The 10,898-nt window shown below is 39.3% G+C and overlaps 2 protein-coding genes across 6 annotated transcripts in view; both read right to left on the minus strand.

The window, feature by feature from the left end:
- Positions 1 to 10,898, minus strand: part of LOC142351863 (striatin-interacting protein 1 homolog) — a 454,798-nt gene that overhangs the window by 308,992 nt on the left and 134,908 nt on the right. The gene's annotated exons all lie outside the window — the stretch shown is intronic.
- Positions 1,198 to 6,807, minus strand: LOC142351629 (uncharacterized). The gene has a single exon (XM_075403767.1). It carries the CDS (start codon positions 6,805 to 6,807, stop codon positions 1,198 to 1,200), a length of 5,610 nt encoding a protein of 1,869 aa, XP_075259882.1.

A 10,898-nucleotide genomic window follows, 5' to 3' on the forward strand; every position in this document is an offset into this window, starting at 1 on the left:
GGCAAATCAAACATTTTTTGCTTTTTCATAGATTTAGTATATCAGAGTTTCTTATGTCCATCTTGGCCTATCGCCTTATCTTAAGCTATGCAATTACGCTTCACGCTGCAGAACGTTTAAATGTTCATGGTTGAGGTAGATAAATTTTTCAATTCATTTCCTGAAGTGATCATGGTAGTTAAAAACACGTATCTCTGCAAAGTTCTACTTTAAACCCATTAAAAGTTTCCTGATTACTTTTTTGAGTTACTAAACCCCGAGAACAACGTTTATTTTCCAGTTCGATAAGTCCCCATCCTTGGTGGAGTCCGAACACTTCAATTAGACAAATCGTTTCGTGAGATTTTCACTACATTTAACTATAAAGCGGCATTGAATTATACCTATATAAAGAAAGAAAGAAAGAAAGAAAGAAAGAAAGAAAGAAAGAAAAAAAAGAAAGAAAGAAATGTTACATTGGCCGCCTTAGGAACTTTGTGAGATTTATTTGATTATTGAATTAATAAAGGATTACATTGGTTTAGTATAAATTAATCAGTTTCCAGTTTCTAGTTTCTGTTAAATTGACTGTTCTTCACGATTTCTGATGTTGTTATGGCTGAATACTTGCATCACTTTTCTTAATCATGTCGAATCAGTATCGGGCACAGATGGTAAATAGTGCACATATGGCAAATAATCCACTGGGCATCAATGTTGATGACATCGCCGGCCCCATTTGCAGGGTTGCAAAGAATAGTCGGCTTCCGTAAAGACGATGCTTTGTTAGGTAAAAACTTTGTAGCCAATAAATAATTCCGATAAAATAACTGAGGGAAGAAAAAGATGGTTACAAGAGATAACAAAGCAAATGATTTTCAAAGTCGGCGTTTCCAACTGACGGAGCGGGTAAAGGCAAAAAATTGTAATACCCTAAAATTGCGACACAAGCGGAAAAGGCTAAAGCGAAGGTTGCTGCGGTGTAGCAACTTACTACACAGCGCAAAGAAAAACCGAGATTTCTACTTGTTGCGGCTTGTACCTACCTGTACCTAACTATAACCACTCAAGAGTGACGTACCTTTTAACGTACTGGATATTGATCGACAAGTAAGTGATGTGACTGCACATTAGAGATAGTGTAGATTTCTGCAGGAGGAATTTATGGAGGCTGAGTGCTAAAATGATGTGAATTTGTCCGTTAAATGTGAATGTAATTTACTCTTCAGAAATTTTACTTAGCTTGAGAACGGGGCGGATCTTTTCACCGTATGCAGTCTTTATTTTGACTGACCGAACTACTTTATCCGAGCCTGGATACACTTCAATTACCTTTGCTAGAGGCCAGAGACCACGAGGTGTGAAATCTTCCAAAATCCAGACTAAGTCGTGAACTTTTAAATTCTGATTTACTTTATGCCATTTAGAGCGTTTCTGCTGGTTAGGGAGATACTCTCTAATAAATCGGTTCCAAAAATGTTGGGCTAGAATTTGTGATGTTTTCCAAGATTTAGTAACTGCTACTTTGCTTTGAGAGAAGACTCCTGAAGGGAGATTGATTGAGGGTCTACCCAAAAGGAAATGATTTGGCGTTAAAGGGAGTGGATCGTTTATATCGCTAGAAACATTCGTCAATGGTCGCGAATTCATGTTGGACTCAATTTCACAAGTGAATGTTGACAGCGTTTCGTCTGTTAGCGTTCTTGAGCCAATAACTTTGTAGAGGGAGAGTTTGAAAACTTGAACTAATCTTTCCCAGCTGCCGCCAAAATGCGGAGCCAGAGGGGGGTTAAATTTCCAATTGATATCTACGTCTAAGATGTGGAGCTTATATGCAAATTCTCGCGAGGATCTGAGAGCTTCTATTCCTTTTCTCAATTCGGAACAAGAGCCGACAAAAGATTTTCCGTTGTCAGAATAAAATATTTTTGGTTTTCCGCGGCGGCTAATGAATCTGCGGATGCAACTCATTGTAGAATCTGTAGAAAGACTTTCAGAAACTTCCAAATGAACGGCTCTTACAGCTAAGCATGAAAATAGAAGGATATAACGGGTAGCAAATTTACCACACTGTTTTATAGGAAAGGGACCTATGAAGTCCAGGCCTGTTGTGGCAAACGCAAAGTGATTTTGTAGCGGTAAACGTTCACTGGGCAGATCTGACATCTGAGTTGGACAAATTTCTTGAGCCATTCTTCGGCAGGGAATGCACTGACGTATTGTTTGTCTAACGACAGCTCGGCATTTCAGAATCCAATAGTATTCCATTAGAAAGGAACGTGTTTGTTCAACACCAGAGTGACTATTCACCACATGAGTGTTTTTGATGAGGAGCTTAACGATTGGGTTAACCCCGTCTAAAATTAACGGATGGCGAGCAGTTTCTAAGACCATTGCCTTAGAAAGCCGACCTTTGGCGCGGAGTTCATTTTTTCCGTTAACAAAAGGACAGAGTGTCTTTAGAGGGCTCGACGAAAGTATCTCCTTGCCTTTTTGTAAAGACAAAATCTCACTTCCAAAGTTCTGACTTTGAGCAACGCCGATGAGGTACTTGTAAGCCAGTGTGTGATGTGCGAGCGATAAGCTACTGCTCTGTTTTTTCAAGCGATCGAGGAAGAAGAAGCAGTATGCTGCAACTCTAACCAGACGATTCCAATTGCTGAAGCGTGCAATGTCGATGGGACATTGAATTGCTGAGTGCAGATCGGTTTGCAACGCATGAACGATGAGAACGTTGTTTGAATTTCGTGCTTTCAAGATGTCCTGACTTGGCCAGTCACTTTTTGGTAACTGTAGAAAGGAAGGACCGTTGAGCCATCGAGAACTGCAGTTCATCTGTTTAACTTCATAGCCTCTTGAGCCATCATCGGCTGGGTTGTCAGCTGAGGTGATGTAATTCCAGTCATGTGCTGTTGATACATCAAGTATCTTCGCCAACCTGTTAGCAACAAATATGCGATGACGTATCTCTGGGGTTCTGAGCCAATAAAGAACTGTGGTACTATCGGACCAGAAAACTTTTTCATTAATTTGAAGGTCGTGCTCTTCTGTCACAAATTGTGCGAGCTGAGCTGCGTAGACGGCGGCTTGCAACTCGAGATTTGGAACTGTCATTCTTTTGATTGGAGCTACGCGGGCTTTTCCCATGATGAATTTCACTTGAACGGTTTCATCAATGTATTCAATCCTAAGATACGAAACTGCTGAGAGTGCATATTCCGACGCGTCTGAGAATGTATGGAGAGCTGTTTCCCTAATTGCTTTGTTAATGAATAAACAACGTGGTATTGAAATTTCGCGGAATTCCCGTAGTTCGTTTTGCAGCTGAGTTAGATCTGCAAATTCATTGAGGTCCAATGGTTTGTCCCATTTTGGTCCATGATTCCAGGCGGCCTGTAGACTTTTACGAACTCGGATGGTGAGCGGTGCTATAAAACCTAGGGGGTCAAAAATGGATGCGACAAACCGCAGAAGTTTTCTTTGTGTTACCATAGTGTTATCCAAGGGGAACTTCTTGAAAAGTTTCTTCTCGATTACATAAGTGTCTGTTTTTGCATTCCACGGTAATCCGAGGACCTTTTGAATTTGAGGTGAAGCTTCGTTTGTGTTTAAAAGTTGATCCCTACTGACTTGTTGCAAAAACGCAGCTGAATTAGAATTCCACTTGGTGAGGTTAAAACCCCCAAGAGACAGGCAAGCTTTAGTGCTGCTCATTATGTTTACAGCTTTTTCGACGTCGTCAGTGGAAATATACAAATCGTCCATGTAGATATTGCGTTCAACAATATGGGAAACCTCAGGAAAATGTTTCTGATTATCTATTGCAGAGCGACGTAGAGCGTACGATGCAATGCAAGGTGATGACGTTGCACCAAATATGTGGCTAGTGTATTCATATTCTTCTATTTTGCCGTTGTGATCCCACAAGAAACGAAGATATGAACGGTCTGAAGGAGCAACTTTGACTTGCATAAACATTTGCTCAATGTCAGCAGATATTGCGATATGACTTTCTCTGAAACGCAAAATAATCCCAACAAGATTGCTGAGCAAGTCCGGGCCTTTCAACAGGTTTGAGTTGAGAGATTGGCCTTGAAAGATGCTGGATGCGTTAGTCACCCGTCGAATTTTTCCGGGCTTATTTTCGTTTGAGACCGGATGATGAGGTAGATAAGAAACTGACTTTGTGTTGTCGGTACAAGGATCAATTTTTACAACATATCCGTTTTGCAAGTCCTTTTGCAAAGTCTCTTCATATTTTTCTCTTAATACTGGCTTTGTGGAAAGCTTTGCTTTTAGCTGCTTCAACTGTTTCTCAGCGAGCCATCTGTTATTCGGCAATTTTGCGTTCTCTTTCCACAAGAGACCAACTTCGTAATGACCATCCTTGAATCTGGTTGTGGATTGTAAAATTTCCAAAGCCTTTTCATCGTTCTTGGACAGTGCCTTTTTCTTGGATGCAATGCCATAATTTTCGATCTTCATCCAATCCTGAACTTTAGTGAAAAGTTCGTTGTCCAATTGGCCATGGGAACAAATTTGGGTTTTGAGAACTGGATTTTGCTCATCTGCAATTATGTTGGTCTTTCCGGCACAAGTCCAACCTAATGGTGTCTTGACAGCCCAAGGTGTGTTTTTCGGGCCTTTAACTATCTCATTGTAGTGGATTAGTTCAAGGTTATCAATTCCAATGATTATACACACTTGATTTTGTTTGACATTTGGAAACGTGATGTGTTTAAGGTGATCAAACTTACTACAAAGTTTGTTCAGCTCACTGGTTTTAACTGGTGTCATATTGAGATCTGGTACTAATAGCACATCGATTGAAACTACTGAGCTATTCTGAGATCTGTATGGCTTGATTTGGACAGAAACTTGAGAACAGTCTATTTCTCTAGTTGTATGGTAGCCACTGATAGGCATTTTAGCGACTGTGTTCATGTCAATCTCCAATTCTGATGCTGCAGATGTAAGCAACAAGCTTTGACAACTTCCGTTGTCTAGATACGCATAAGTATCAAGAGTTTTTACACCATTGGAAAGTTCAACCGGAACAAGTGCTACTTGTCCTGTTCCATGTAATTGAACGGATTTAACGGCCGAAGGCGGCTTCACTCTCTGATTATTGTCTCTAAAGCTCTCATGGAGCAGAGTATGATGCTTTCGGCCACAATTGCCAGTTCGACAAACATTTTTTGAATTGCAATGTTGAACATGATGACTTCCAAAGCAGTTGAAGCAAAGTTTTAAGTTTTTGACATGTTCTCTCCGATCGAAAGGAGAGAGGGTTTGGAAATGAGAACATTTGTAGAGATATTGACAGGTCTCATTACTGGGGCAAACAACAGTTCTGGAGGGGACTTGTTTGTTACCGTCTGAAAAGGAGCCACCTTGTTGACCATTGCTTGTCGTTCTCGTAGATGAGGGCAAGGGACTTTGAGTTGTCTGAATCCAAGGTTTATGGGCAAAGTTTGATCTTCCATGGCTGGGTCGTGTTATGGAAATTGGCGCTGGCAAATCTCTACAAGCCTTTGCGTAGATTGATAACCAATCAGAAAGGTCTTTAAGAGAAGGCTGGAGTGAAAACTTTTCGAGGGCATACTTTTTCCAGTCCAGGCGGACTGGTGTCGGAAGTTTATTCAATGCCTGATTGAGATTTGTAGTAGAATGGATGTCGTGATTGAATCCAAGTTGTTGAAATGTATCCACTAGGGTCAAGAGAAAGGCTGAAAATTGGGTATAACTTTCAGGGACAGTCAGATTAGGTGGTTTGAACTGCGAGAGTTTATCAAGAAAGGCATTTACTATCCGGTTTGGGTTTCCGAAGTGTTCCTCAAGACGATTCAACGCTGGGACATACAGACTACCGTTGCAGCCGTATCCATCTATTAAATGCTTTGCCTCTCCAGTTAATAGCGATTGAAGATGTATCATCTTTTCTGATAATGACATAGGCGATCGATCTATTGTGGCTTGAAAAATGCTGAACCACTTCATCCAGTCGAGTGGGTTGCCATCAAATTTTGTTGCCTGCAACTTGGGTACAGATTTCTGGAAACAAGTGGACATGGAGATGGGGTTCTGATATGAAGCAGAGCCAAGTGTAGCGGACGCCGACGGATCTGAGAATTGTTGATTGGAAAGGAATCTCCATGATGGATTGCTGTTCGAAACATGAAATGATGTGTCCTGGTTGACTGAACTACTGTTTGAATTAGCAAGAAACGGTTCCGAAGACAAGGCACTGTGAACAAGATTTCCAGATGAAGTAGCCGTTGAGAAACCAATATTGGATTCCATATTAGCCGGCGGCGAAATGGAATTGGATTGAACTGAGCTAGCGGGCGCTGCAGAGTCCGACGAAAAAAGTTGACCTGACACTTCGTTCCCAGCGGATGCTGAGAAATTTGTAGAGGTCCTGTTAGTGTTAAGAATGGTTGGGTTACTGCTGCTACTATCAAATGTTACCCTTAAGTTGCCTGATGAAACATTGCTTACTTCTGCGCTTTGAGTTTCTTTTTTGTGTTTGCGGAGGGCAGCGGTTGTTTTTCGAATCTTGAATTTTAGTTTGCTAAGTTGAAAACAGAGCGTATCTGCGTCTTCTGATGGTGAGATGTCCAAAAGCTCTTGAACGGAGTTGTCGAGTTTCTCTTGCAGCTCTTTAATTTCGCTCAATGTTTCTTCTAGAGTTTCCGTGTCCTCCCCGGAATCGATTCCTGAAACAACGAATTCGATGCAGGATTCAATTTCGCTTTCAAACATTAGCTTTTGGTTTTTAATGTGTTTCAAATGAGGATCAACAGAGGATTCTTCGTTTTCACCCATTGCTGGTGTTTGTGAACTCGTAGAATTTACCTGACGTTTAACTCTTGTTGATTTTCCGGTTCGAGTAAGAACCATTAACTCTGTTTTGTTGAGTGGGTCTAGAGCTTTGAATTTAATTTAGCCACTTTTAGTAGCATTGTTAACCAAGTCTCAAGGCCAAAACCTGTTTATTTAACTAACGGTTAACAATTACCTACCAAAGTGTACTAAACCCTGCCAAAACGTTGATACGGTACTTTACCAAAACTACCGAACTTTACCAAAACTACCGAACCTTACCTAACCTTACCGAACCTGATCAAACCTTACCAAGCCTTACCGCACCTCACCAAGCCTTACCGAACCTTACCAAGCCTTACCGAACCTTACCAAGCCTTACCGAACCTTACCAATCCTTACCGAGTCTGATCAAAACTTACCAAGCCTTACCGAACCTTACCAAGCCTTACCGAACCTTACGAAGCCTTACCGAACCTTACCAATATCTACCGAACTTTACCAAGCCTTACCAAACCTTACCAATACTTACCGAACCTTGCCAAGCCTAACAAACCTTACCGGATACCATCAAATACCAATACCAGATTGATAAACTCAAAATCTACCAAATAACCACAGTAAAATCCGGACACAAACCGAGGTTTATGCCAGAACACATGGTACGAAACGTTGGTTTTGCCAATAGCAAAATAAAATTTTAATGGCGGTATCGGAGCAATAAAACAAATGGCTGAAATTTATCGCAAGTTGTTAACACGTCCGGAAAAAATTCTCTAGGTGCGAGAAAAAAAACAACGCTGGGGAAATTACTGGCGAATCACCAGAGTCAAAGGAAATAAGAATAAGGTAATCAAGGGAGTCCCAGATATAAACTCTCTGTTGGGTTGGGCGATGATGGGTTGCCTCGGGTTGGGTTGGTTGGGATGGGTCTTTGTCTAAAATTTCCTTCTCTACCCTGATCACGAGAAAAAAAATTCTCGAGAAGGAAATTTTAGCTGTCCATTCTTTCGTTGGGCGCCAGAATGTTACATTGGCCGCCTTAGGAACTTTGTGAGATTTATTTGATTATTGAATTAATAAAGGATTACATTGGTTTAGTATAAATTAATCAGTTTCCAGTTTCTAGTTTCTGTTAAATTGACTGTTCTTCACGATTTCTGATGTTGTTATGGCTGAATACTTGCATGACTTTTCTTAATCATGTCGAATCAGTATCGGGCACAGATGGTAAATAGTGCACATATGGCAAATAATCCACTGGGCATCAATGTTGATGACAAGAAAGAAAGAAAGAAAGAAAGAAAGAATTTAGTTGAATCATTGGCTGTGAAATCAACAAGGACAGATTACGAGGTTAACAAACCTTCTCTTTCAAACTGCCCACCAGAGAAGGTCACATACAGCTAGTATCAATATAACACAAAAGTGAGGCGCTTTGGAATTATACCTTAAGGTTACTCGTTTAACTAGATATGGTCTGAATTTATGATAGAAACTTGTAATTTCACTTTATGTAGCTTTATTCATATTTGGAGGATATACGAGTAAAGCTACACCTCTCGTTCTTATTGAATATTGCTCTATTTTAGTTCTGAACAGTGGTTCTTTTAAAAGGGCAATTTTACTAGTTCTACTTTTTCTCGCCGAATTATTGAATCTGAATAAATCATTACAGAACGACAGAGTGATAACTGTTGATTGCTCGCACTACAAAATTCAAAACCTCGTAAATGTGCAACTCATACACAGTTTAGGTATTATTTTTCAGAAATAAAACTTCCGACTCATCGAATTTTTTTCCGAAACTTTTAAGATTTTCTGTTGTAATATTTAGATAGCTTCAAGCGAAGAAAAACTGCAGCAACAGTATACTGCAACCATATTGGATTATAGGATTAGTATTTGTGTTAAAATAGTTAATTGTTTTCGAGACGCATAGTGCCTTAACTTTGCGACATTGTTTATATAATATTTTTCGCACATGTTCAATGTAGCCACGAAAAGACAGCGTGGAGTCAAATTTTACACCAAAATTTTTTCATTCCGGATTCACACTTATCGTTTCTCGGTTCAATATAAATTGTGTAGGCGATTCTGTTTTTATATTCACTTGTTCCGTCTTTTCCTTATTCAAAACCAATTTGTTATTTTTTAACCAATCATTAACACTGTTCAGATCGTTATTAATGTCTTTCTCTGAACAACTTATCGCTTCAATATTTGTATCATCAGCAAACAATATAATATCAACATTTTTGCTTACAAGGGCCAGGTCAGTAAGGTGATATTCCTGGCATTGAACCTTGTGGGACACCACTTACAACTTTACTCCACTGTGACATAAATCCATTAGCCACATAACATCAGAAGGGTTTTTTGGAATTGATTCAGATGTGAGTCAGATTTGTTTATTGAGTCGGATTTGTTTATAACTACAAGGATTTGTTTGCAATTCAGATGGACAAGATTTACTAAATAACGTTTCTACTTGTTTGTTAAGATTGCTACTTGTAATGATCAAATTATCTAGTACGGTTTTGTGTCGAGCGATCCGTCTTGGAATAATATAACGGTGACGCGGAATCAGAATTTCTGTTGTCAATAATTGTGATCTGTTCTGCCCACCCCAGCGCAGTAGGCATATAATTTTTTGCCCCAGTCGGACGTGTTCGTCTACATAATAACGTGCTATATCAGCGCAGCAGTTTAAAATGGGGGCATAAAAAGTGGGCCCTGGTGATGAGCGGATTCAAATCGTGAAAGATGATTCAAAATTCCTGCAAGAATCTTGCAAGATAAAAATTCCTGCAAAAAATTAAAACAGGGTACTGATGTTTTAAACACTTCGAAGTAGATTACTGTTGATTAAACAAAGTACAAAACCAAAATGAATGAAAAAAAAATTAGCGCGGATTCAAATCTTTCAAGAATCTTGCCAGTTTTTAATTTCTGGAAAAATTTTATGAGTGTTTTTGACAGCTACAACTAACTGCAAACAAAATGAATTGACTCATAACTAAATTTCGATCAACAGAACTGATTCTAATAGACTATTTTCGTAAATACGTTTTGAATATGAAATTTCGCATGAATCTTGCAAGTTTCTTGCGAGAATTTGAATTCAAAAACACTTTTCCGACAAATAACTAGAAGCATCTGGAGACGTCCGAATACCTCTTATTTAACATCAAATTACTGTATAAAAGACAAACTTAGTTTCGTTTTGTGATCTTAATTTTAGGAAACAATAGATGCAGTTATTATGTCGCTTTTTTTACCTCAATGGATGTGAAAAGCCTTTCAAAAGTTGCCTGTTGTATCGAATAGCTCATTTTTGTATTCCATGGCTTAAATTTATGAATGTATTATATGCAAATAGTACACTGCGATCGATCGTCTATGATTTGTTTGGGCTTTCTGAGTGTTAACAGAAAGATTTGAAAACAAAACAAAGTCTGCCCCAGGCTGGCCGCAACGTATTTCGCTTTTTACACGCAACCTTTTGGTTCATTTTGATTGAGTCTCTTGCACTAAAGTCGCATTCTCGGAACGATTTTGTGTAAGCTCCACACTGTAATCCGCAAAAAGGCAAAGAATTTGAGTTTCTGCATATTTTTCTGATTCTCTGAAATCTGGTTGCTTTTGAGTGACTAACAAAGACAGTTTTGCTGATTCACCCAACATTAGGTGTTTAATGTTATCAGACGGGTTTTGATATTAAAATGGCAATGCAGAACATAAAGTTTAATGGCATCTCTTCCGCGGGTATGTATTTCTTGGTTGTAGTCAGTAACTTTGAGCTTTTTAGTTTTTGTGTGGTTTTTACTGCTGATGCTTCTGAAAAAGAAGAGATGTACTCTTGACTGCATTCATCGCATTTTAGGGCAAGGCTGAGTATTTGAGTTTCCCAATGCGTGTCCGAATTCATTGATTGAAAAGTTAGAATCTTTTTTTTTCTGGTAGCTGCTATCAATGAACTAGAGTTGCTTTTCTTTTAATTTCGCTCACTGCTCTTTCGCAGTTTTGTATACTGTTCTGAGAAACTGTTGGTAAAGATCACAGAGAGCAACTTCGTTTGTTCTTTGCATGAT

Source organism: Convolutriloba macropyga, chromosome 13, assembly GCF_964194025.1.
Source record: "Convolutriloba macropyga chromosome 13, txConMacr16.3, whole genome shotgun sequence".
In the NCBI taxonomy this organism is placed as follows: domain Eukaryota; kingdom Metazoa; phylum Xenacoelomorpha; order Acoela; family Convolutidae; genus Convolutriloba; species Convolutriloba macropyga.

What these genes read in the sequence shown, in the direction of transcription:
- LOC142351629 (XM_075403767.1), bottom strand. Translation starts at nt 6,807, where the DNA reads ATGGGTGAAAACGAAGAATCCTCTGTTGATCCTCATTTGAAACACATT.